Source organism: Erinaceus europaeus, chromosome 23 (assembly GCF_950295315.1).
Source record: "Erinaceus europaeus chromosome 23, mEriEur2.1, whole genome shotgun sequence".
Taxonomy (NCBI): Eukaryota; Metazoa; Chordata; class Mammalia; order Eulipotyphla; family Erinaceidae; genus Erinaceus; species Erinaceus europaeus.
In genome coordinates this window covers 15163446-15188226 of record NC_080184.1, presented here as the reverse complement: position 1 = coordinate 15188226, position 24781 = coordinate 15163446, and the positions used below count along the sequence as shown (strand labels likewise).

General features: G+C 69.0%; 3 protein-coding genes and 1 long non-coding RNA gene across 15 annotated transcripts in view; 2 read left to right on the top strand and 2 right to left on the bottom strand.

Annotated features, from left to right (window-relative positions):
- The first annotated feature begins 91 nt into the window (after positions 1-91).
- Positions 92-12128, top strand: SLC25A42 (solute carrier family 25 member 42). Of its 4 annotated transcripts, none has more exons than XR_009547373.1 (9): positions 92-214; positions 5766-5871; positions 6270-6295; positions 8936-9102; positions 9250-9366; positions 9956-10107; positions 10380-10703; positions 10858-10917; positions 11019-12128. XR_009547373.1 is itself a non-coding variant. In XM_060182385.1 (9 exons), exons 1-7 carry the CDS (start codon positions 107-109, stop codon positions 10682-10684), a joined length of 981 nt encoding a protein of 326 aa, XP_060038368.1. In that variant the 5' UTR covers positions 92-106; the 3' UTR covers positions 10685-10703; positions 10894-10917; positions 11019-12128. The 4 variants fall into 4 exon arrangements, 3 of the variants coding, with proteins under 3 accessions (XP_060038368.1, XP_060038367.1, XP_060038369.1); XM_060182385.1 differs by having other exon boundaries at positions 10894-10917; XM_060182384.1 differs by having other exon boundaries at positions 10858-10885; positions 11023-12128.
- A 199-nt stretch (positions 12129-12327) lies between these two features.
- On the bottom strand, positions 12328-20301 carry TMEM161A (transmembrane protein 161A). Of its 6 annotated transcripts, none has more exons than XM_060182343.1 (13): positions 20210-20301; positions 18431-18534; positions 17463-17543; positions 17290-17387; positions 16908-17061; positions 15881-16032; positions 15152-15212; positions 14827-14970; positions 14571-14675; positions 14275-14449; positions 14089-14185; positions 13478-13665; positions 12328-12501 (listed from the first exon to the last, which is right to left on the bottom strand). In XM_060182343.1, the coding sequence occupies exons 1-13, from the start codon at positions 20210-20212 to the stop codon at positions 12403-12405; spliced, it is 1461 nt and encodes a 486-aa protein (XP_060038326.1). In that variant the 5' UTR covers positions 20213-20301; the 3' UTR covers positions 12328-12402. The 6 variants fall into 6 exon arrangements, with proteins under 6 accessions (XP_060038326.1, XP_060038324.1, XP_060038327.1 ...); XM_060182341.1 differs by having other exon boundaries at positions 18431-18630; positions 20210-20259; XM_060182342.1 differs by lacking the exon at positions 12328-12501 and having other exon boundaries at positions 13424-13665; positions 18431-18630; positions 20210-20259.
- LOC132535660 (uncharacterized) lies at positions 12537-13519 on the top strand. Its single transcript, XR_009547380.1, has 5 exons — positions 12537-12667; positions 12740-12812; positions 12907-12979; positions 13053-13344; positions 13394-13519. It is a non-coding gene; the product is annotated as an uncharacterized LOC132535660 (long non-coding RNA).
- Positions 20302-22775: 2474 nt separating the features above from the next.
- The window catches only part of MEF2B (myocyte enhancer factor 2B), a 20649-nt gene continuing 18643 nt past the window's right edge, over positions 22776-24781 (bottom strand). For 3 of the 4 annotated variants that reach the window (XM_060182356.1, XM_060182359.1, XM_060182357.1), the window contains exons 4-9: positions 24253-24381; positions 23844-23994; positions 23642-23754; positions 23434-23506; positions 23257-23368; positions 22776-23014 (exon numbers count right to left, since the gene is read on the bottom strand). In XM_060182356.1, the coding sequence (XP_060038339.1) occupies positions 22831-23014; positions 23257-23368; positions 23434-23506; positions 23642-23754; positions 23844-23994; positions 24253-24381 (762 nt within the window). In that variant the 3' untranslated portion in view covers positions 22776-22830. The remainder of the gene's footprint in view (positions 23015-23256; positions 23369-23433; positions 23507-23641; positions 23755-23843; positions 23995-24252; positions 24382-24781) is intronic. The other variant, XM_060182358.1, reaches the window with a different exon arrangement.

The following is a 24781-nucleotide window of genomic DNA, read 5'->3' as shown; positions in this document are numbered from 1 at the left end:
CACCTGGAGGCCTGGCCTGGCCAGCCCTGCCCTGCCTGGAGCTGGCGCTCCGCCCGACCCTTGCCTCACTTGGCGCCGCTCCTCCAGGGCGGGGCAGCTGCCGAACATGGTGCACATGGTGAGCGGCTCCCCGGGGCCCCGAGTGTCTGGCTGCAGGGCTGCGGCCCAGAGGGGCCATGGGACCCCAGTGACCACACGGGACGGGAGCAGCCGGGTGAGTCCCGCACTCCTGCCCCAGTTAACCTGCCCGTCCCGTTCCCCTGTCCCCGTCCTCCTCTCTGTCCCCCTGTCCTCCTCTCTGTCCCGTGTCCCCCTGTCCCCGTCCTCCGTCCTGTGTCCCCTGTCCCCATCCTCCTCTCTGTCCCGTCCCTGTCCTCTCTGTCCCCCATCCTCCTCTGTCCCGTGTCCCCTGTCCTCCTCTCTGTCCCGTGTCCCCCTGTCCCCGTCCTCCTCTCTGCCCCCCCGTCCTCCTCTCTGTCCCATGTCCCTCTGTCCCCCGTCCTCCTCTCTGTCCTGTGTCCCTGTCCTCCTCTCTGTCCCCGTCCTCCTCTCTGTCCCGTGTCCCCCGTCCTCCTCTCTGTCCCGTGTCCCCGTCCTCCTCTCTGTCCCGTGTCCCCCGTCCTCCTCTCTGTCCCCGTGTCCCCTGTCCCCGTCCTCCTCTCTGTCCCGTGTCCCCCTGTCCCCGTCCTCCTCTCTGTCCCCCGTCCTCCTCTCTGTCCCCCGTCCTCCTCTCTGTCCCGTGTCCCCTGTCCCCGTCCTCCTCTGTCCCGTGTCCCCCTGTCCCCGTCCTCCTCTCTGTCCCCCGTCCTCCTCTCTGTCCCGTGTCCCCTGTCCCCGTCCTCCTCTGTCCCGTGTCCCCTGTCCCCGTCCTCCTCTGTCCCGTGTCCCCGTCCCTGTCCTCCTCTCTGTCCCGTGTCCCCTGTCCCCCGTCCTCCTCTCTGTCCCGTGTCCCCTGTCCCCGTCCTCCTCTGTCCCGTGTCCCCGTCCCCGTCCTCCTCTCTGTCCCGTGTCCCCCTGTCCCCGTCCTCCTCTCTGTCCCGTGTCCCCGTCCCTGTCCTCCTCTATGTCCCGTGTTCCCCTGTCCCCCGCCCTCCTCTCTGTCCCGTGTCCCCTGTCCCAGTCCTCTGTCCCGTGTCCCCCTGTCCCCGTCCTCCTCTCTGTCCCGTGTCCCCTGTCCCCGTCCTCCTCTCTGCCCCCGTCCTCCTCTCTGTCCCGTGTCCCCTGCCCCCGTCCTCCTCTCTGTCCCGTGTCCCCTGTCCCGTCCCCCCATGTCCACCCGCCCCGTCTGAGTCTCCGTGGGTCCCCGCGCCCGGCCCTCCCCCTGCTCTGTGCGGCTCTCTCCGAGCCGGCTTCCGGGGCTTCCGGGGCCGGGCTCAGGGTCCCCGACGTGCAGGGCCACCGGGCCGCGGGGCTGACGTCCTACGGGGACCCCGCCCCCTGCCGTCGGCCCGCGCCGCCGCCGCCACCGCCCCTTGACCTCTCGCCCGTGACCCCCCCGCGTCTGCCCGGGGTACGGGTTGCGCGCCACGCCCGCCCATTGGCTGCGGCGCCCGTCCTGCTCGGCCGTGCAGCCAATGGCCGCCGTCCTCCAGGCTACGCCCCGCGTTTCCGCGGCGGTGCCCCGCCCTCCTGGCGTCTATTGGCTTCCGCGGCCGCCCGCCCGCTCCTCGGTCTCCAATCACGGCGCGACGCGGGGCCCCGCCCCTCGGCGCCCCGCGCCGCCCGTCTCCCCGCGCCCGCCAATCGCCGCACGAGTCTCGGGGACGGGCCGGCGGCCGACCAATCGGGACGCGCCGTGGCCGCTCCCGGCGCGCGAGGGGAGCGTGAGGCGGGGCCTGGTGGCGGCGGCGGCACGTCCGGCCGGTGAGGGTCGGGGGCGCGGGACGCGGCGGGGGGACTCGGCGGGGGCGGGGCGGGGCGGGCGGAACCCCAGGACTCCCCTGCGGCGCGGGCGGAGCCCGGACACCCCGCCCGGCACCCGGACACCCCGCTGCACCCCGACCGGCCGCGGCACCGGGACACCGCGACACCCCGACCGGCCCCGGCACCCGGACACCCCGCTGCACCCCGACATCCCGCTGCACCACGACACCCCGCTGCACCCCGACCGGCCCCGGCACCCGGACACCGCGACACCCCGCTGCACCCTGACATCCCGCTGCACCCCGACATCCCGCTGCACCCCGACCGGCCACGGCACCCCGGACATCCTGCTGCACCCCGACCGGCCCCGGCACCCGGACACCGCGACACCCCGCTGCACCCTGACATCCCGCTGCACCCCGACACCCCGCTGCACCCCGACCGGCCACGGCACCCCGGACATCCTGCTGCACCCCGACACCCCGCTGCACCCCGACACCCCGCTGCACCCCGACACCCCGCTGCACCCCGACCGGCCACGGCACCCCAGACATCCTGCTGCACCCCGACACCCCGCTGCACCCCGACCGGCCCCGGTACCCGGACACCCCGCTGCACCCTGACATCCCGCTGCACCCTAACATCCCGCTGCACCCGGACACCACGCTGCACCACGTCACCCCGCTGCACCCCGACACCCCGCTGCACCACGACACCCCGCTGCACCCCGACACCCCGCTGCACCCCGACCGGCCCCGGTACCCGGACACCCTGCTGCACCCGGACACCCCGCTGCACCCCGACACCACGCTGCACCCGGACACCCCGCTGCACCCCGACACCCCGCTGCACCCCGACACCCCGCTGCACCCCGACACCACGCTGCACCCGGACACCCCGCTGCACCCCGACACCACGCTGCACCCCGACACCCCGCTGCACCCTGACACCCCGACCTGCCACGGCACCCGGACACCCTAACCTACCTACTGCACCCTGACACACTAATCTATCCACAGTACCCTAATACCTCTAGTCTGTCCACAGCACCCCGACGCCCCTAGTCTACCCGGGCCCCCCGACGCCCCTAGTCTACCCCAGCCCCCGATGCCCCTAGTCTACCCGGCCCCCCGACGCCCCTAGTCTACCCGAGCCCCCCGACGCCCCTAGTCTACCCGACACCCCCAGTCGACCCTCAACCAGGCGTGCCAGCCAGCAGCCGGCCCTGGCCGTACCTTCTCCAGACCACCTGGTGCCCGTGACGCCCCGCCACAGGACACTCCGCTGCACCCTAGCCAGCTCACGACTCAGACACCTGCCCTGTGGGGCACCCACACCCCCAGGCTGGCCCCCCACCTGCACGGCGACTGTGCCCTCAGCCCCCTGTGCCCCCAGCCCGCTTTCACGCAGTGAGGGCCCGGGGACCCTGTTTCGGGGGTCTGGGGAGCCCTGTGGCCGCTGGCCCCAGCTGCAGGCCGAGGTTTCAGGGCCTCTGGGCTCAGGTGCGTCTGGGACTGTCCTGCCGGGAGCCCCGGGGGGTGCGAGGAGCTGGACCCCCACAAAGTGCTGGACGCTCCCCGGGGGGAGGCGGGGGGTCCCGGCAGTAGGTGACGGCCCCGTGCAGCACACAGCCTCCCCATGAGAGGCTGAGGCTGGGTCGGGGCGTCCCCCCCCAAACCACCGCCTGCCGGGTGCCAGCCTGGATTTCCTTCCCACCATGAGTCCGTTTGCTTCTTCACCAGGGTCGGGGGACACCCAGAGGCTCGCTCAGGCACATGCGATGCCCGGACTCGAACCCAGGCCCTCACACCTGAGGGCCACTGCTGCACCCTCCTGGGTTGCCCAGCCCTTCAGTTTGTCTCCTCTTTTAAAAATTAATTTTGAGCCTGGGAGACAGCACTGTGCTTCTGCAGCAGACTCTCCTGCCTGAGGCTCTGAGGTCCCAGGTTCAATCCCCAGCACCACCAGCAGCCAGAACTCAGCCAAGCCCCAGGGGAAATAATAAAGTAATAATAATGGGGAGACAACACTGTGGTTCTGCAGAAAGACTCTCCTGGTTGAGGCTCCAAAGTCCCAAGTTCAATCCCCCAGCACCACCAGCAGCCAGAGCTCAGCAGGGCTCTGGGGAAAAAGAAAAAAGTCACTTTATTATTATTTTTTTTATATTTACTTATTTTCCCTTTTGCTGCCCTTGTTTTTCACTGTTGTCCTAGTTATTGTTGTGGTTATTATTGATGTCGTTGTTGGACAGGACAGAGAGACATGGAGAGAGGAGGGGAAGACAGAGAGGGGGAGAGAAAGACAGACACCTGCAGACCTGCTTCACCGCCTGGGAAGCGACTCCCCTGCAGGTGGGGAGCCGGGGGCTCGAACCGGGATCCTCACGCCGGTCCCTGTGCTTTGCGCCACCTGCGCTTCACCTGCTGCGCCCCGCCCGACCCCTGTCATTTTCATTTTTTATTGGGGAGGACAGAGAGACCGGCAGGGGAGCGGGGAGGGAGAGACCCCTGCAGCTCTGCTCCAAGGAAACCACCTGCACAGGTGGGGAGGGGGCTTGCACCCAGGTTCCCGCCGTCCCGTCCCCATCTAATGCTTTGCAGGCCCTGGGGGCCAGTGTGCGGCTTCACCCCCCCAACCCAGAGGCTGCTTTCCCAGACGAGACAGACCGGGACAGACCACAGCTCCGACCTCCCCCAGCGCGGGGCCGGGTGGGTGCCCCCCAGCTCTCTGCTCCTGGGCCTGTCCCCTCCTGGTGGGGTGCTGGCACTGTCACCCTGTCCTCTGCGTGTCCCGCCCCCGACAGGACGACGGGTGTCGGGAGGCCGGGCAGGCCCCCATGTTGGCATCACCCCCGTCTGGCCTCCACTTGGGCCCTGAGGGACATTGAGGCCCAGAGCAACCAGCCAGGGTCGAACCCGGAACTTTGGACTTGAGAGCCTGTTGCCCTGACCTGGACTGGGCTGGTCGGGGACGATGCCACTGTTTTTACTGAGACAGTTGGAGAGGCTGCACAGGCCTGAGGCCTCCCCTGCTGCCTCCTGGGAGGAGTAGTGACGGCCCCTGAGGACAGCGGCTGAGCTCAGAGCTCTGCAAACAGGCCCGGGTTCAAGCCCCAGCACCACCAGCAGCCAGGGCTGGCGGGGGGAGGGGGGGGCTCTGATATAAATAAGTAAATAAATAAATAAATAAAGGGCAGGGTAGACAGCATCATGGTTCTGCAAAGAGACTGTCCTGCCTGAGGCTCCAAAGTCCCAGGTTCAATCCCCCACACCACCGTAAACCAGAGCTGAGCAGTGCTCTGGTAAAACAAGACAGTGAGGGAGGCCCTGGGTTCGAGCCCCTAGCACCAGAGATCCCTGGGTGCTGCGGCAGGGCTGGGGTGTCTGTCTGTCTCTGAGAGAGGGTGGTGCTCTGAGCAGAGTCCCCTCACGGCACCATGTCCCCAGGACGAATCCGCCAGCAGGCCCGGCATGGGCCGTGGAGAGCAAGCCGGCACGCAGGACTGTCCCACGCAGGCGGCCTTGCCGCTGTCCACACAGGCAAGAGGGGTCGTCCCCGCCCATGGGCTCGGGCGCTGCCGGTCGGGGACGGGACAAAGGGCTGGGCTGGGTGCACGTTGCCACCTCTGCCCCAGATCCGGTCATGGGTGTCCCCAACCTCAACCCCCAGGGCAGGGGCACAGCTCCGCCCACCCGGGTGCCTCCTGCCCCCCGCATGCCCCTGCCCTCTGCCCCTATGTCCCCATGGGCCCAGCCCCAGATAACTGGCCTGTCCAGCTGTCCCCCATCCCATAACCATGTCCCCATCCCCATGTCCCCCGTCCCCACCTCCCCAGTCCTGTCCCCCATCCCCATGTCCCCCATCCCCACGTCCCCTGTCCCCATGTCCCCTGTCCCCTGCAGAGGGACCACCGGCAGGTGCTCAGCTCCCTGGTGTCCGGGGCGCTGGCTGGTGCTCTGGCTAAGACCGCGGTGGCGCCCCTGGACCGCACCAAGATCATCTTCCAAGGTGAGGGCTCCCCGTGCCTGTCCCCCTCTCCAGGCAGGTAGAGCGGGGCGGGGGGGGGCAGGAGCGGGGATCTGGCAGCCCCCAAAGCAGAGCATCTGGGGCTTCACTGCCTCCATGGGACCATCCCCCCTCCCAGGGGCGCCCGCCCTGTTCTGCCTCAGTTTCCCGCTGTGACCTGGCCTAGAATGGAGGGACATTGCTCCTCACCTGGGCACTAGGGCCCAGGACTCCTGAAGCAGGCCACCGCTGGGGACGGGAGGGGCAGCAGATTCGGGTCCCTGCTGACCCCTCTCCCTGTGAGGGTGGTTGGTGGGACTGAGCCCCAGGCTCTTCCTCCTCGGGGAGGGGTCACTGGGGTCTCCCCTCATCTGACGGCGCCCCTGTCTCTCTGTCTCCAGTGTCTTCAAAGAGGTTCTCTGCCAAGGTGAGCGCTGGCCCAGGTGTCCTGGGGGCTCCCTGGGTGCTGTCCAGGGCTGTCCCCCCACCCAGCGGGTGTGAGGCCCCAAGTCCCTGGCTGAGTGCCCCCATGACAGGAGGGTGAATACGGGGTGTTGGTCCCAGCAGACCTGCTTTCTGCCCCCCCCCTTAAAAGATTTTATTTATTTATTTATTTATTTATTAATGACAAAGATAGGAGGGAGAAAGACAGAAGCAGACATCGCTCTGCTACATGTGCTGCCAGGGATTGAACTGGGCACCTCCTGCTTGAGAGCCCAATGCTTTTGTCCACTGCGCCACCTCCTGGGCCACTCGGGCCCCTCATCCTATGCTGGGGGCTGGGGTCCCACAGAATGTTGGGGTCCCACAGAAACCTGCCATCCCCTCAGAGCAGGGGGTGAGGGAGGGGAGCTTGAAGGAAGGACCCTGAAAAGGGTGTGTGTGTGTGTGTGTGTGCTGGGGGGTCCCGAGTGGGCTATGGGAGGGGTCCCTGTGGGCCAATGTCCTCAACCTTGAGGGGTCCATGGGCTGGGATTTCTCAGGCCTGAGGTCCCTGTGGGCTGGGTCCCTGTGGGCTGGTCCCCTGTGGGCTGAGGTCCCTGTGGGCTGAGGTCCCTGTGGGCTGGTCCCCTGTGGGCTGGTTCCCCTGTGGGCTGGTCCCCTGTGGGCTGGGTCCCCTGTGGGCTGGGTCCCTGTGGGCTGGTCCCCGGTGGGCTGGGTCCCCTGTGGGCTGAGGTCCCTGTGGGCTGAGGTCCCCTGTGTTCTGGGTCCCCTGTGGGCTGAGGTCCCTGTGGGCCGAGGTCCCTGTGGGCTGGGTCCCCTGTGGGCTGGGTCCCCTGTGGGCTGAGGTCCCCTGTGTTCTGGGTCCCCTGTGGGCTGAGGTCCCTGTGGGCCGAGGTCCCTGTGGGCTGGGTCCCCTGTGGGCTGAGGTCCCCTGTGGGCTGAGGTCCCCTGTGGGCTGGGTTCCCTGTGGGCTGAGTCCCCTGTGGGCTGGGTCCCTTGTGGGCTGAGGTCCCCTGTGGGCTGAGGTCCCTGTGGGCTGGGTCCCCTGTGGGCTGAGGTCCCCTGTGGGCTGAGGTCCCCTGTGGGCTGGGTCCCTGTGGGCTGAGGTCCCTGTGGGCTGAGGTCCCTGTGGGCTGAGGTCCCCTGTGTTCTGGGTCCCCTGTGGGCTGAGGTCCCCTGTGTTCTGGGTCCCCTGTGGGCTGGATCCCCTGTGGGCTGAGGTCCCTGTGGGCTGGGTCCCCTGTGGGTTGAGGTCCCCTGTTGGCTGGGTCCCCTGTGGGCTGGTCCCCTGTGGGCTGAGGTCCCTGTGGGCTGGGTCCCTGTGGGCTGAGGTCCCTGTGGGCTGAGGTCCATGTGGGCTGGTCCCCTGTGGGCTGAGGTCCCCTGTGGGCTGGGTCCCCTGTGGGCTGGGTCCCCTGTGGGCTGGGTCCCCTGTGGGCTGGGTCCCCGTGTGCTGGGTCCCCGTGGGCTGAGGTCCCCTGTGGGCTGAGGTCCCCTGTGGGCTGGGTCCCTGTGGGCTGGTCCCCGGTGGGCTGGGTCCCCTGTGGGCTGAGGCCCCTGTGGGCTGAGGTCCCCTGTGTTCTGGGTCCCCTGTGGGCTGAGGTCCCTGTGGGCCGAGGTCCCTGTGGGCTGGGTCCCCTGTGGGCTGGGTCCCCTGTGGGCTGAGGTCCCGTGTGTTCTGGGTCCCCTGTGGGCTGAGGTCCCTGTGGGCTGGGTCCCCTGTGGGCTGAGGTCCCCTGTGGGCTGAGGTCCCCTGTGGGCTGGGTTCCCTGTGGGCTGAGTCCCCTGTGGGCTGGGTCCCTTGTGGGCTGAGGTCCCCTGTGGGCTGAGGTCCCTGTGGGCTGAGGTCCCTGTGGGCTGGGTCCCCTGTGGGCTGAGGTCCCCTGTGGGCTTGGTCCCCTGTGGGCTGAGGTCCCTGTGGGCTGAGGTCCCTGTGGGCTGAGGTCCCTGTGGGCTGGGTCCCCAGTGGGCTGGGTCCCCTGTGGGCTGAGGTCCCTGTGGGCTGAGGTCCCCTGAGTTCTGGGTCCCCTGTGGGCTGAGGTCCCCTGTGTTCTGGGTCCCCTGTGGGCTGGGTCCCCTGTGGGCTGAGGTCCCTGTGGGCTGGGTCCCCAGTGGGCTGGGTCCCCTGTGGGCTGAGGTCCCCTGTTGGCTGGGTCCCCTGTGGGCTGAGGTCCCCTGTGTTCTGGGTCCCCTGTGGGCTGGGTCCCCTGTGGGCTGAGGTCCCTGTGGGCTGGGTCCCTGTGGGCTGAGGTCCCTGTGGGCTGAGGTCCCCTGTGGGCTGGGTCCCCGTGGGCTGGGTCCCCTGTGGGCTGAGGTCCCCTGTGGGCTGGGTCCCCGTCGGCTGGGTCCCCGTGGGCTGAGGTCCCCTGTGGGCTGGGTCCCCTGTGGGCTGGGTCCCCGTGGGCTGGGTCCCCTGTGGGCTGAGGTCCCCGTGGGCTGGGTCCCCTGTGGGCTGAGGTCCCGTGGGCTGGGTCCCCGTGGGCTGAGGTCCCCTGTGGGCTGGGTCCCCTTGGGCTGGGTCCCCGTGGGCTGGTCCCCTGTGGGCTGAGGTCCCTGTGGGCTGGGTCCCCGTGGGCTGGGTCCCCGTGGGCTGCCCCCCGCCAAGCTGCCCCCCTTCTGACAGGGAGCCCTGCGGCTGCTGTACCGCACTTACCTGCAGGAGGGGCTGCTGAGCCTGTGGCGGGGGAACTCGGCCACCATGGTGCGCGTGGTGCCCTACGCCGCCATCCAGTTCAGCGCCCACGAGGAGTACAAGCGTCTGCTGGGCCGCTACTACGGCTTCCGGGGGGAGTGAGTGGGGACCCGGGTGAGGGGCTTCTGCAGGGAGTGGGGGGCTACTCAGCGCAGGGGGTGAGTGGGCTTCCCGGGTGACATGGGCTCGGGGGTCCGCGGGTAAATGGGAGAGTGGGGTCCTCAGGGCGCCGTCCTCGCCCCCAGGGCCCTGCCCCCCTGGCCGCGCCTGCTGGCGGGTGCGCTGGCTGGCACCACCGCGGCCTCGCTCACCTACCCCCTGGACCTGGTCCGCGCCCGCATGGCGGTGACCCCCAAGGAGATGTGAGTCCCTGAACACGCAGATCACGTGGGGAGGGAGCCCCCCACCCGACCCAGCCCAGCCCACACTGGAGGGAGCCCCCCACCCCACCCAGCCCAGCCCACACTGGAGGGAGCCCCCCACCCCACCCAGCCCAGCCCACACTGGAGGGAGCCCCCCACCCCACCCAGCCCAGCCCACACTGGAGGGAGCCCCCCACCCAGCCCAGCCCACACTGGAGGGAGCCCCCCACCACACCCAGCCCAGCCCACACTGGAGGGAGCCCCCCACCCAGCCCAGCCCACACTGGAGGGAGCCCCCCACCCCACCCAGCCCAGCCCACACTGGAGGGAGCCCCCCACCCAGCCCAGCCCAGCCCACACTGGAGGGAGCCCCCCACCTGACCCAGCCCACACTGAGGGGGAGACCCCCACCCAGCCCAGCCCACACTGGAGGGAGCCCCCCACCCCACCCAGCCCAGCCCACACTGGAGGGAGCCCCCCACCTGACCCAGCCCACACTGAGGGGGAGCCCCCCACCCAGCCCAGCCCACACTGGAGGGAACCCCCCACCCCACCCAGCCCACACTGGAGGGAGCCCCCTGCCCCCCAGGTACAGCAACATCTTCCACGTGTTCGCACGCATCTCGCGAGAGGAGGGGCTGCCCACCCTGTACCACGGCTTCGCACCCACGGTGCTGGGAGTCATCCCCTACGCCGGCCTCAGCTTCTTCACCTACGAGACGCTCAAAAGCCTGCACCGCGGTGCGCTGGGGAAACGGGTCAGGGTGGGGTGCACCCATGCCACCCCGGTGGGCGGGGCTGGGGTTCAGGCTGACCCCGCAGTGGGCGGGGCTGGGGTTCAGGCTGACCCCGCAGTGGGCGGGGCTGGGGTTCACGCTGACCCCATAGTGGGCGGGGTTGGCATTCACTCTGACCCCGCAGTGGGCGGGGCTGGGGTTCACGCTGACCCCACAGTGGCCGGCTTGGGGTTCGCTCACTCACCTCCCACCCCACCCCACTCCACCCCACCCCAGAGTACCGCGGCCCCCGGCAGCCCTCGCCCCTGGAGCGCATGGTGTTCGGGGCCTGTGCGGGTGTCATCGGCCAGTCGGCCTCCTACCCGCTGGACGTGGTGCGGCGGCGACTGCAGACGGCGGGGGTGACGGGCCACCCGCGCTCGTCCATCGCGGCCACTCTGCGGGCCATCGTGCGGGAGGAGGGCGCGCGCGGCCTGTACAAGGGGCTCAGCATGAACTGGCTCAAGGGGCCCGTGGCCGTGGGCATCAGCTTCACCACCTTCGACCTCACGCAGATGCTGCTACAGCGCCTGCAGGCCTAGCACCCCGGACCCAGGCCTAGCTCCCTCGGACCCAGGCCCAGCCACCCCCCAGGCCTAGCTCCCTCGGACCCAGGCCCAGCCCCCCCTCCCAGGCATAGGCTCCCTGGGACCCAGGCCCAGCCCCCCAGGCATAGGCTCCCTCGGACCCAGGCCCAGCCCCCCCCCAGGCATAGGCTCCCCCAGACCCAGGCCCAGCCCCCCAGGCATAGGCTCCCCCAGACCCAGGCCCAGCCACTCAGGCATAGGCTCCCACAGGCCCAGCCACCCAGGCATAGGCTCCCCCAGACCCAGGCCCAGCCACCCAGGCATATGTCCCTCTGGACCCAAGCCCAGCCCCCCAGGCATAGGCTCCCCCAGACCCAGGCCCAGCCCCCCAGGCATAGGCTCCCCCAGACCCAGGCCCAGCCCCCCAGGCATAGGCTCCCCCAGACCCAGGCCCAGCCCCCCAGGCATAGGCTCCCCCAGACCCAGGCCCAGCCACCCAGGCATATGTCCCTCTGGACCCAAGCCCAGCCCCCCAGGCATAGGCTCCCCCAGACCCAGGCCCAGCCCCCCAGGCATAGGCTCCCCCAGACCCAGGCCCAGCCCCCCAGGCATAGGCTCCCCCAGACCCAGGCCCAGCCCCCCAGGCATAGGCTCCCCCAGACCCAGGCCCAGCCACTCAGGCATAGGCTCCCACAGGCCCAGCCACCCAGGCATAGGCTCCCCCAGACCCAGGCCCAGCCACTCAGGCATAGGCTCCCACAGGCCCAGCCTCCCAGGCATAGGCTCCCCCAGACCCAGGCCCAGCCACCCAGGCATATGTCCCTCTGGACCCAGGCCCAGCCCCCTCCAAGTATAGGCCCCCCCTGCCCGGACTCAGGCCTAGCCCCCCAGTGCCCCAGGTCTAGCCCCCCCGTGCCCCAGGCCTACACCCGGAACCCCAGGCCTAGCCACCTCTGTGCCCCAGGTCTATCCACCCCTGCCCCAGCCCCTCAGTGCCTCAGGCTGAGCCCCCCAAGGCCCCAGGACTACTCCCCCAATTTACCCAGTGTCCCCAGGACTAGGCTGTACCCTCCCCACCCCCACACAGCCTGGCCTGGGGGGCCCCCTCCCTCTGTCTCCTGCCCTGGTGTCGCTGCCCCAGCTGTGACCTGGGGGACGCCTCTGCCAGGGGACAGCTCGGGGAGGGACGTCCCCACTGGGGTCGGGCTCCACCCAAACCCTGTTCCTGGGAACCGGGGGCTCCTGCTATGTGTCCCTCCTTCCTCCCGGGCCTGGAGCCCTGGGCCCTTGGGGGACAGTCTGGGGGGGCAAAACAGGGCTGGGCGGGGGCTCCCGGTGCCCCCACCCCGCCCCAGGGCCTCCCCCGAGGCTGCCAGAGGAGGCGCACACTCTGTATATGATGTTTATATATTTTAAAGATTTGTGCCAAGAGAGTATATTTAATAAAAAGTAAAATGACTTTTTCTCCTGCTGCCATGGAGGCTACTGCTGGAAGCTTGAGCCAGAGCCTCAGGGCTGGAAGGCTGCGTCCCCTCACCTCACCCCGGGGTGCTCTCTGTGCCCCAATCTAAGTCTGGGCCCCAGCTCAGCCGTCTACCCTGAACCCCCAACCCAGGCTCCCCAGCAACCCCACCCCATACCCCAAACCAGCCTGACCCTTTGTGTAAAAAACTGTCTTTATTCAGATGCAGGACCTGTCCCCTCCCAGCCGGGGCGGCTTCCAGGTCCATGGCTCAGGCACTGCGGTGAAGGGCACAGTTCTGGGGAGCAGGCTGCTGTGCTACTGGAGGAAACTGAGGCGGCCGGTGCCCCCACACTGAAGCAGCTATCCCCTGGGGAGACAGACAGCCGATCAACCAAACAGACGACCGAGCAACCAGGAGGCGCTGGTGCAGCCATCCCTAGAGGCCCTGGGCGCTGGAGCAGGTAGACCCCCAGGCGCTGGAGCAGGTAGACCCTCGGGCGCTGGAGCAGGTAGACCCCCCAGCGCTGGAGCAGGTAGACCCCCGGTGCTGGAGCAGGTAGACCCTCGGGCGCTGGAGCAGGTAGACCCCCCTGGCGCTGGAGCAGGTAGACCCCCGGGCGCTGGAGCAGGTAGACCCCCCAGGCACTGGAGCAGGTAGACTCCCTGGCGCTGGAGCAGGTAGACCCCCGGCGCTGGAGCAGGTAGACTCCCGGCGCTGGAGCAGGTAGACCTCCCTGGCGCTGGAGCAGGTAGACCCCCAGCACTGGAGCAGGTAGACCCCCGGGCGCTGGAGCAGGGAGACCCCCGGGCGCTGGAGCAGGTAGACCCCCCAGGCACTGGAGCAGGTAGACTCCCGGCGCTGGAGCAGGTAGACCCCCCGGGCACTGGAGCAGGTAGACTCCCCGGGCGCTGGAGCAGGTAGACCCCCGGGCGCTGGAGCAGGTAGACCCCCCGGGCGCTGGAGCAGGTAGACCCCCCGGGCACTGGAGCAGGTAGACCCCCGGGCGCTGGAGCAGGTAGACCCCCCGGGCACTGGAGCAGGTAGACCCCCGGGCACTGGAGCAGGTAGACCCCCGGGCGCTGGAGCAGGTAGACCCCCGGGCGCTGGAGCAGGTAGACCCCCGGGGGGCTGGAGCAGGTAGACCCCGGGGCGCTGGAGCAGGGAGACCCCCGGGCACTGGAGCAGGTAGACCCCCGGGCGCTGGAGCAGGTAGACCCCCCAGCGCTGAAGCAGGTAGACCCCCCAGGCGCTGGAGCAGGTAGACCCCCGGGCGCTGGTACAGACATCCCTAGGGGTCCCCCAGGCGCTGGTGCAGGTAGAGCCCGGCCAGGCTGCTGAGCACCTGGCAGGCGGCCGTCCACCACAGCAGGAAGGACAGCAGGCCGCGCAGCAGTAGTGGCGACAGCAGCCCCCCCAGTGCCCCCGCAATGCGCGCCGCCGTCTGCTGGGCCTCGTCCTCCGCCGGGCCCTGGGGGTGGGCGGGCGGGGGCGGCAGGGGCGCTGCGGGGCCCAGGCCCCATGAGTAGCCGCCTGCGGGGAGAGGAGCAGAGGTTGGACACCGGGCAGGGACGGCAATGCCCACCCACCACGCCTGGGCTCCACCTGAGTCCCCTGCCTGCCCCCTGCAAGCCCCTCACCAGCCCCTCTCCCAGGCCCCTTCCCCAGTGGCCAGGTGTCTCGCCCTCGCCCAAGGCCCTCGCAGCTTAGCCCCGCCCACAAGCTCCACCCCCAGCCCAGGACCCTTCCTCAGGCCCCGCCCCAACCCAATTTGCCCGGATCCTTCCCAGGCCACGCCCCTCCTAGACTCCGCCCACCAGCTCCTCGTCCCCCCCCCCCGTTCGGTTAGGATCCCCCAGCAGGGCCTCGCGACCTGGCCCCGCCCACCCCGCCTGGCCCCGCCCACCGCCAGCAGGCCCGCCCCGTGTCGTCACGGGCCCGGCCCCGCCCACTCACCCAGCACCTTGAGCAGCAGCGCGCAGTGCAGCGTGAGCACCAGCGGCGTCAGGTACTGCAGGCTCACCACCGTCACGTAGCAGTACACGCGCACCACCTGGCGGGCGGGGGCGGCACTGCAGCGGGGCGCGCAGCTCCCGGGCCCGGCCGCCGCCCCCAACCCCGGCCCCCAACCCCGGCACGTACCCGCCGCTGGACCTCGCGCGCCTCGATGCGGCCGGCCTCCCGCCGCAGCTGCTCCACGCGCGCCCTGGCCAGGCACAGGTAGGCCTGCAGGTGCGGCCGCGTCCCCGCCAGGCGCAGCGCCACCAGCGCCACCAGCGCCCACAGCCGCAGGGAGTCGAAGGCCGCGTCCGACAGCCTGCGGGGGGGCGGGGGTTAGCGGGGTGCGCCGGGACCCCCGCACCCAAGGCGCCCCCAGCCCCCCGCACAGGGCCCCCACCAGGACCCCCCGCGCCCCAAGGCGCCCCAGCCCCACGCACAGGGCCCCCGCAGGGCGAGGCTGGAGCAGCAGGTCCCGCGCGATAGGCTTGACCCAGAACCACAGGACGAGCAGCGGCGATAGGAAGCCGGCGTGCAGGAGCAGCCTGGGGGACATGGGGTCAGCGGGGTGGGGGGGTCACGGGGTCAGCGGGGTGGGGGGTCACGGGGTCAGCGGGGTGGGGGTCACGGGGTCAGCGGGGTGGGGTGGAGGACGCGGGGTGGGGGTCACGGAATTAAGGGCAGCCCCACACGCACTGCAGCAGCGGCCGGCCCTCAGCCATGGCCAGCGAGTCCCGGTGTGTCTGTGCCAGTCGCAGGCCAGGGAAGACCAGCCCGGCGCCCAGCAAGGAGCCCACGGCCGCCAGCCCTGCCCGCACTGCCAGCCGCACCACTGGCACCCTGGGGAGAGAGGCGGTCAGCTCCCAGCCTCCCTGGGCTCCAGACCCCGGGACCCCAACACCCAGACCCCCTGGAACCCAGACGCCCCCGGAGCCCAGCACCCAGACCTCCCTGGACCCCAGACCCCCCCGGATCCCAGCACTCCACGTCCGTGACCCCCCCCCCCCCCAGCCCAACTCACGCCCAGTCCCAGCCCTGTGGCCTGAGGAGGGGCTCCAGCGTCTCGGTCAGGCTGGCCAGTCCTGGCGACAAGGACAGAGGGGTCACCGGTGTCCTTTCTCACCGCCCGGCAGACCCCTGCAAGGACAGCTGCGTCCTGGGGGCTGGGCCTGAGGCTGGGACCACCAGAACAGGGGGCAGGGGAAGGAAGCTTCAGCTCCAGAGCCCAGATCTGGCCCAGTGACAGCCAGGTCCCAACACAAAAACAAGCAACGCAGCAGAGAAAAAGCACTCTGTGGAGAGACGGCACAAGGGTCTGTGAGGCGGCTCTCCCGCCCGAGGCCCTGAGGTCCCAGGTTCAATCTCCAGCACCACCCCCAGCCAGAGCCGCGCAGGGCTCTGGGAAAAAGATGAAGAGCGAGGGGGTCTGCCACGAATGACAGACGCAGGTGCAGATGCTGAGGAGCCACGGCTGGATAGAATGAACCAGCAAGAGGGGCGGCTGAGTGCGCCTGTTCCCATGCACAGGGGCCGGGGTTCGAGCCCCCGACCTACAGGGGGAGCTGAACAAGGAGTGGAGCAGGGCTGCAGGTGTCTCTCTAATCCCCCTCCCCTCTCGATTTCCCAGCCTTTATAAATAAGTTAATTAAAAAGCAAATAAAAAAATTTAAAATAAAATGCTGGGGCGTGGCGGGCAGCCCTGTCGCGCCCGCCCCCGTCCACACCCACCCGGCCCCAGCCCCGCACCCACCCGGCTCCAGGCCCAGCTCCAGGGTGGCCTCGGGCAGGGCCTGCACCAGCATCGCCAGCAGCAGCGAGAGCAAGGCGAAGGCCAGGCACACGGAGCGCTCGCCGCTGGCGCCGGCCCCGAAGTACAACCGCGTGATGGTCATCAGCACCTTGCTGGAGCGTTAAGGAGGCGTCAGGCGCGAGGGGAGTCGGATGGGGGCGCCCTTGGGGACCACAGCTCACCCTGGGCCTCACCCCAGCTCCCACCCAGGCACCGCATGGAAGCACTGCACAGCGCCTGGGGAAGCTCCTCATACACTAACACGAGGTATGGGGTCTCTCATCTCCCTCTCTCGTTCTCTCCTAATTATTTATTCCTTTTTATTATTTTTTTTCCTCCCTTTTGTTGCCCGTTTTATTGTTATAGTTTTTATTGTTGTTGTGGTTACTGATGTTGTCATTGTTGTTGGACAGGACAGAGAGACATGGAGAGAGGAGGGGAAGACAGAGAGGGGGAGAGAAAGACAGACACCTGCAGACCTGCTTCACCGCCTGGGAAGCGACTCCCCTGCAGGTGGGGGGCCAGGGGCTCGAACTGGGATCTTTACGCCAGTCGCCACGTGCAAGCGCTTGACCCACTGCTCTATCGCCCAACCCCCTATTCCTCTTTATTATTACTATTGGGTAGAGACCAACAGAAACTGAGGGGAGGGGAGATAGAGAGGGAGAGCGGCAGAGACACCTGCAGCCCTGCTTCACCTCCTGTGAAGCGACTCCCCTGCAGGTGGGGACCAGGGACTGGAACCCACCCGGGTCTTTGTTCTCTGTAATGTGAGCGCTTGACCAGCCGGGCCACCACCCGGCCCCTCTATTTTACTTTGAAGAGAGAGAGAGAGACGAGAGAACTAGTGGCGTCTTGCTGAGCCCTGGCTGCTGGTGGCGCTGGGGATGGAACCCGGGACCCCAGAGCCCCAGGCGGGAGAGTTTGCACCCCCGCCCCGACCTCTTTCTAAGGGACACGGGTTCCCAGGGCCCCGCAGCAAGGATACGCAGAGAAGGCGACGGCCAGCAGCCCCCAGAACACGGCGATGTTGGGCTCGCAGGGGGCCAGCAGGTGGTAGTAGCCCTCGGTGAGCACGAACAAGGCGGCCGCGTACACGGCGAAGTCCAGGAACCACTGGTACTCCGCGAAGAAGCGCAGCACTGCGGGCGGGCGGGCGGGCGCGGGACTGGGCGGGCCTGGGCGGCCACTCTGCACCCAGCACCCTGCAGGGGCACCCGGCACCCGGCAGCCAGCATCCTGGAAGGAGATCTAGCACCCAGCACCCTGCAGAGCCGCGCAGCACCATGAAGACAGACCTAGCGCCCAGCACCCTGATGGGAGACCTAGCACCCAGCACCTGCAGGGCAAGCAGGGCGGGCCCCTCTTACCCAGGGCGTCCACCGCCGTGAGCGGGCAGGTCTGCAGCTGGAAGGGCGCGTCCCTGGGCACCCACAGAGGCCGGTCCTCACCGCAGCCGTTGGCCCACCTGTGGTGCGGGGTCAGAGCAGCTGCACCCTCGCCGGGTGCCCAGGAACCCTCCCACCCTGGGGCGACCGCTCACCGCTCCCTCCGGCCTCGGGGTCTCTGCGGGGCGGCCAGGGCCCGGAGCTCTTCCTCCGAGGGGTGCTTGTACCTGTACAGACTGGGGGGACGGAGCGGGGGGAGGGGGATGGGCGCCCAGGTCACAGCTGGGGGGGCGGCGACCCCTCCCACCTCCTGGACCCCGCACGGTGATGGGTGTGGCCAAGGGCGTGGCCACGAACCAGCCTCCCGCCAATGGAAAAGACTCCAACGTATGGGTCGAGGCCCCGCCCACCAACGGGCGTAGCCACTGAGATCCCTCGCGGCAAGATTCGAGGCCCCTCCCTCCGGTGGGCGTGGCCACCAAGAGACATCGCGTGGATCGAGGCCCCTCCCTCCAGTGGGTGTGGCCACCAAGAGACATTGCCTGGGTCGAGACCCCTCCCTCCAGTGGGCGTGGCCACCAAGAGATTGCGTGGATCGAGGCCCCTCCCTCTGGTGGGTGTGGCCACCAAAAGACATCGCCTGGGTCGAGGCCCCTCCCTCCAGTGGGCGTGGCCACCAAGAGACATTGCGTGAATCGAGGCCCCTCCCTCCGGTGGGTGTGGCCACCAAGAGATTGCGTAGGCCGAGGCCCCTCCCTCCAGTGGGCGCGGCCACCAAGAGACTTCTCATTGCCTGGGTCGAGGCCCCTCCCTCCAGTGGGCGTGGCCACCAAGAGACATCGCCTGGGTCGAGGCCCCTCCCTCCAGTGGGCGTGGCCACCAAGAGACATTGCGTGAATCGAGGCCCCTCCCTCCGGTGGGTGTGGCCACCAAGAGATATTGCGTAGGCCGAGGCCCCTCCCTCCAGTGGGCGTGGCCACCAAGAGACATTGCGTGGGCCGAGGCCCCTCCCTCCAGTGGGCGCGGCCACCAAGAGACTTCTCATTGCATGGGTCGAGGCCCCTCCTTCCAGTGGGCGTGGCCACCACGAGACCTCCCGTTCTACCGGGCGTGTCCCCCTCACCTGCCATTGCAGAGCAGCCAGCGGGCGAAGGAGCAGTGTGGAGCCAGTCGGTGCAGGAGGGTGGCGGCCAGCAGAGTCCCGACCAGCTGCACGCCCAGCACCCCCTGTGAGGAGACACACCGGGCTGCGGGGGGCACAGAGGGCAGCGCCAACCGGACCAGCGCTTTGCTCCCAGGTGTCCGGGGAGGGGCCCGGGGGCGCTGCGCCCAGAGGCGGCACTGAGCCTGATCGCGGCCTTAGCCCGCACCCCAAACAGTGACCCCGAGCTCAGCTGACCCGACCGATAACCCAGAGGTCAGCTGACCCGCACCCAGACTAGCCACCCTAAACAAGCTTACCCGAACCACAAAAATCACCACTAACCCAATGACCCAAACCTCCAGCAGTGACCCCTGGGCTCGGCCAGCCGCAACCCCAAAACAATGGCCCCTAACACAACCGATCCGAACTCGCACAGCCCCTCAATCAGCTGACCCAACCCCAGGAAGCCCAACTCCAAAGACGCGAACCCCGGCTGATCGCCCCTAAGCAGGCCGACTACAAGCAGGCCTGACATGGACCCCTCACCCAGCTGACCCCGACTCCAAATGACCCCAAGCCGCGCCTGCACCGACCATGCCCAAACCCTAACAGGCCGACCTAACCAGTAACCCGGTTCCCAGGTGCGAATTCCAAACGGAGGCCCAACCCGGCTGAGCACCGTCCCCCACCCGCCCTCCTGCCGCCCGGCCCCCAGCCTCAGCCCCCCCTGCCAGTGGGCTCCCCGCCTCCCACCTGCCACCCCAGGCCCCTCTCCTTCCAGCTGATTCGACCTCCTTGCAAGGCTCCACCACACTCAGCGCCCCCAGCTGCCATCGCGGGCCGCATGTGGTGGCGGGGCTTGAACCCAGAGCCCCTAAAGCGGGTGCTTGCTGCGCCAGGGAGCCGCCTTTGTCTTCGCCACACAGAGGAGTGTGGGGTCTGCCTGGGTCTGTCCCCCGGCTGCGCGGTGTGGCTCTGGGGGCACTGGCACTGGCACGGGGCGGGGTGCTGCTGCCTGCCACTGACACCCGATCCCTCTGTCCTTCCGTCCCTCAGCCGCTCACTCAGGACAGCTGCTGCCTGGCCACTCCCGCTGCAGGGCTGTCTTGCGGGGAGACCGGGCAGGGGTCCTGCGACGCTCCTCTCGGGGTCCCCTGCCAGGCCGCCCACCTGTCACCTGCCCCAAGGCCTGCCCGGCCGCGCACCGCCCGCACCTGCCGCCCACCGGGCCGCCCCAGCTCACTGCCGTTCTCGGGGGGCACCCCGGGCCCCGCCCCCCGCCCCAGCCGGGCACGCGGGCAGGAAGGATGCCGGCCGGGCCCTGGCCGCGCGCGGCGCCCTGCAGCCGGGGTCCTGGCCGCCCACCCCGGGCCCCCGCTCCCACGGCTGTCCAGCGCCCCCGCCCGGGGCTCCTCCCTCGGCGAAGCCGGGGGTCCCCTGCCAGCCGACGACCGCGATCTGGGGGGATCCTCCCCGGGACCCTCATCCCCGACTCTGGGGGCTCCTGGCCCCGGAGACTCGCGGGATGGCGGGGGTCCCTCTGCACCCGGCGCTGCAGGCACCTACGAGGGGCCCCTGGACCCCTAGAGACCCGCCGGGACCCCGAGAAGCTGGGCCCCCTTCTGGGACCACGGCCGTCTCCCCGACCCCCGAGTCCGCGGGGACCGCTCTGCGCGACCCGGAGACTACCTCCCCCCAGAGGGCCGCCCGGGTCTCCCCGGAACCCCCGCACCCCGGGCCCCGGGGTCCCCGGCTCACCATGGCGGGGGCGCCGACCCTCGGGCTGGGGTGCCGGGAGCTGCGTGCGAGCCCGGCCAATCAGAGTGCAAGGCTGCTCTGAGGAGCGGCCGCGGGGACCAATCACAGGGCTCGGAGCCCTCGACCCGCGGCGAGAACGTAGGCAGCTCGCGCTGCATGCCGGTCGCTGTAGTTTCGGGGTGCTGGACGTGCGTGCGCGTGCGGACCTGGGTTCGAGTCCCCGCCGCACACGGGGAGCTGCACGCGCGGTGGCGCCTGGGGCGTTTATCCGCTTTGTCGCAGACTCCCTCTGTCTCTCACCCTCCGACTGGGAAAAAGCCGCAGGGGCCAGCGGGCGGCTCACGCGGTGCTCAGGGCCCCGGGTTCGAGCCCCGGTCTCAGCGTAGCAGTGCCTGCCAGGGCTGTGGCGTCGCCCCTTCCTCCTTGTCTCTCGCTCCCCAGAGGCCCGGGGCGCGGGCGCGGGCAGCTAGTCCAGGCCGCCCGCCCTGCGAGCGAGCGTCGTGCCCCGGGCGTGAGCCCCGCACCTCCGGGGAAGCGCTGGGCTGCGGCCTCTCTCGCTAGCGCTCTTTCTTTTAGTGAGAGGGACAGACAGACCCCACAGCCCTCTCAGCTCTGGCTGATGGTGGAGCTTAGAGCCTCGGGCAGGAGCCATCTTGCAGAGCTGTCATGATTATGACGATGATGATGAATTACTATTTTTGAAATTTTATTTATTTGTTAGTGGACAGGACAGAGAGAAACGGAGAGAGGAGGGGAAGACAGAGAGGGGGAGAGAAAGACAGACAGACACCTGCAGACCTGCTTCACCGCCTGGGAAGCGACGCCCCTGCAGGTGGGGAGCCGGGGGCTCGAACCGGGATCCTCCCGCCGGTCCCTGCGCTTTGCGCCACCTGCGCTTAGCCCGCTGCGCCCCCGCCCGACTCCCTCGGAATTACTATTATTTCTTCTGAGCTCTCACCATGGTGCTTGGGGATTGAACCCGGGGCCTCAGAGCCTCAAGTGTGAAAATCGTTTTCAGAGCCATTATGCTGTCTCCCTCACCCAAATAAATAATTTTTATGTATATTTTATTTCATTTTTAATGAAAGCTCACAACCCTGCTGAGCTCTGGCTGATAGTGTTGAAAACTGAACCTCAGAACCTCAGGCAGGAGAGTCTACAGAACACCCGTATGGTAGTGTTAATATTATTATTATCATTATTATTATTAATTTCCCCAGGGCCCTTCCGAGCTCTGGCTGATGGTGGTGCTGGGGATTGAACTCAGGGCTTCAGAGCCTCAAGCAGGAATCATTTTTCAGAACCATTATTATTAATTACTATTATTTCCTCAGAGTCCTGCTCAGCTCTGGCTTATGGTGGTGTGGGGAATTGAACCTGGGACTTGAGGGAGTCTCGGACTTGAGAGACTGTTTGCATAACCATTATGCTATCTACCCCCACTCAATATTTTTTATCTGTTTCATTTTGAGAGAGATGCAGAGGGAAGCGCCAGAGCACTACTGAGCTCTGGCTGATGGTGGTGCGGGGCCTTGAACCTGGGCCTTCAGAGCCTCAGGCAGGAGAGTCTCGCGTAACCATCATGCTACCTAGCCCCGCCCTTGCCTCACTCTTTCCCAGAGCAGTAAGATCATGGCCCTGGGGTGGCGGCGAAGGCAGGAAGTTCAGGGCCCGGGAACCGGCTCAGCAGGTAGGCCGCCTTCCGGGGTTCGAGCCCTGCGGCACCTGGAAGGCGCTGTCACCAGGAATGCTCTGGGGCTGTGGCATCTCTCCGTCTCTCTGTCTCTGCACGGCCCAGCTCCACGGGAGAGACGGGGCAGGCGGTGGGTGCCAGGGACAGGGGAGCTGGTGGGGCTCGAACCCGGGGCTCCCTTGTAAGGCCTGCACTGCCCCAGGGTCCACCCCAGAGCTCCCTGGTGGACGGACCCCGGCCCAGGTGGTGGCCTCTGGGCGCTGACCCCTGACCTCAGTCCCCTAGCTGCCGGGGCTGTACGCCCCCACCCCGCTGTGCGCCAAGCGGACCCCGGGCCGGACTGTGACCCCAGTGGCCGCCGGTCCCAGCAGCCTGAGGGAGGGGGGCCAGGGGGTCCTGGGGTCGCCCAGGGCTGCAGTGCCCTCATCTTCCGGGAAGAGGCGAGGCTGGAGCTCTCGCAGGCCCTGAACCCCCAGTGTGCCCTCCCCCTGCAGGGAGGGGTGTGCACCCCATGGCCCCCCAGGCCCTGACCCCCCGTGCAGGGAGGGGTGTGCACCCCATGGCCCCCCAGGCCCTGACCCCCCGTGCAGGGAGGGGTGTGCACCCCATGGCCCCCCAGGCCCTGACCCCCCGTGCAGGGAGGGGTGTGCACCCCATGGCCCCCCAGGCCCTGACCCCCCGTGCAGGGAGGGGTGTGCACCCCATGTCCCCCAGGCCCTGACCCCCTATGCTCCCCTGGCAGGGAGGGGTGTGCACCCCCATGCCCCCTCCCCAGTTTCACACTCAACACTCCCTGTGGGGTGTTGGGGAGCCCGGCCCCCAGTCCCCTCAGCGTCCATCCCCCAGGCCCCCAGTTCAGGCGCAGAGGCACAGTGGTGGCTGGCGGTTTATTGCTGAATCACAAGGGGAGGCTGGCAGTCAGGGCGCCCTACCGAGACCAGCTGTCGGCGGGGGGCAGCCGGCGCACGGGGGCACGCAGGGGCCGTGCCAGGAGCAGGGGGTGGGCGAAGGCCGGGAAGTCACGGGGCGCCCCGGGCGCGGGGGACAGAGGCTCGGCCTTCACGCTGACCACCGGGGCCGCTGGGGATGCACCGCGGGCTGGGGGGGCACTGCTGCAGAGAGAGGGGTGAGCTGCAGGGGGCCCCGGACCCGGAGAACAGGAACCCTCAGGAAGGGTACCCCCAGGGACAGGGACCTCCGGGGACAGGGACCCCCAGACAGCGACTCCCAGGGACAGGGACCCCCAGGGACAGGGACCCCCGGGGACAGGGACCCCAGAGACAGGGACCCCCAGGGACGGGCTCACCAGGGACAGAGAGGAGCCGCAAGGACAGGACAGAGTGGAGGCACCTACCTGTGCTGGGTGGTGGCGGCCGGGGGCCCCTCAGTCCGGGGCGGCTGCCAGGGGGCCAGCGCGGGGGGCTGCAGCAGGCCAGGGGGTGGAGGAGGGTCTCCGAGGCCGAACTCTGGGGTGGGGGGTGAGCCTCAGACAGGGAGCCAGGGGGTCCCCTCCCCCCCGGGGTGCGCGTACCTGAGGGGCCAGCAGGGAGGAAGGGGAAGCCTCCGAGGGGGGTTCCAGGGGCCGCGCTGCTGAATACGCCTCTCTGGGGGGGGGGACGACACTGGGGCCTGAGGGCGGCCCTGGCCCCCCATCCACAGGGGTGCCCCCCACACCCCACTCCCCAGCCCCCTCCTCACAATCGGGGGTCCCATCCTGGCCCGGCCCGGCCCTCACTCACCGGGGCGCCCAGAGCCCCGCGGGGCCCCCCCAGCTCCCTGCGGCCGTCCAGGTAGAGGGGGGGTGGCGTCTTGCCGGGCAGGTGGCTTGGAGGGAAGAGGGGGTGCACCAGGCCTGGGGAGGGGTTCAGGTCATAGGTCACCGGGACCCCAGGGGCCTGGGGATCCCCCGTTACCTGCCCCCAAAGCCGGGCCCCCACTCACCTGGGGGCCCGGCTTTGGGGGCAGTGGGTCGGAAGGGGGTGGGGCGGCACTGTGTGGGCAGAGCCTCCCCCAGCGCCCCGGGGTCACAGCAGCCGGGGGGTGGCAGGGCTCCGAACCCCAGGTCAGGGCTGGGCATGGCGGGGGCCACAGGCTGCGGGCAGAGGAGGGGTGAGGAGGGCGGGCAGGAGCCCCGGGGCTGGAATCCAGGTCGTGGAGGGTGGAGCCCTGCACACCCGCCCCGGGGAGCCACCCCAGCCTCCGGTTCTCAGAGACAGTGAGAGACAGAGCTGGGGAGAGACACCCAGCCTCACCATCCAGGGAGGCCTGTGTGGGGCCAGCACCCGGGGGCCCCGCCCGAGCCAACACGCAGAGGCTCCCACTCCCCTCAGAGCCCTGGGGGCTCACTCACGTGGAGCCGGGGCCGGGGCAGCGCCGGGTCGCCCCCGTCCCCCGCCAGCCTGCGCGGCTTGTCCCCGGGGCCCTGGGGGCCTTCGTCCGGCTCTGGCACGTCCAGGCCCAGGCCCCTGCGCTTCAGCGTCTGTGGGGAGACAGCGGCCGTCAGGCGGAGCGTAGGCCCGGCTCCATCCAGCCGCCCAGAGCAGAGCCGGGGGACACAGGGACGGGACATGGGGTGGCAGCCCCCCGCAGCCGGGCCCATGCCCGACTTTGCGAGCCTCCGGGTCTCTCTCATGTCCCTGTCCCTGTCCCCCATCTCTCCCTGTCTCCCTCTGTCTCTGGTCCTGTCTCTCTCCCTGTCTCTCATCTCTCTCTGTCTCTTTCTCTGTCCCGTTTTCACAGAAGGGATTCCCGTCTTCACCATTCCCATCCTGTCTGCGTGTCCTGACCTGCAGGATGTCAGCGTTGGTCCTGCTCACGTGGGGCTGGCTGTCCCCCGTGTCCCCCCGTGTCCTTGTCCCCCGTGTCACCCATGTCCCTGT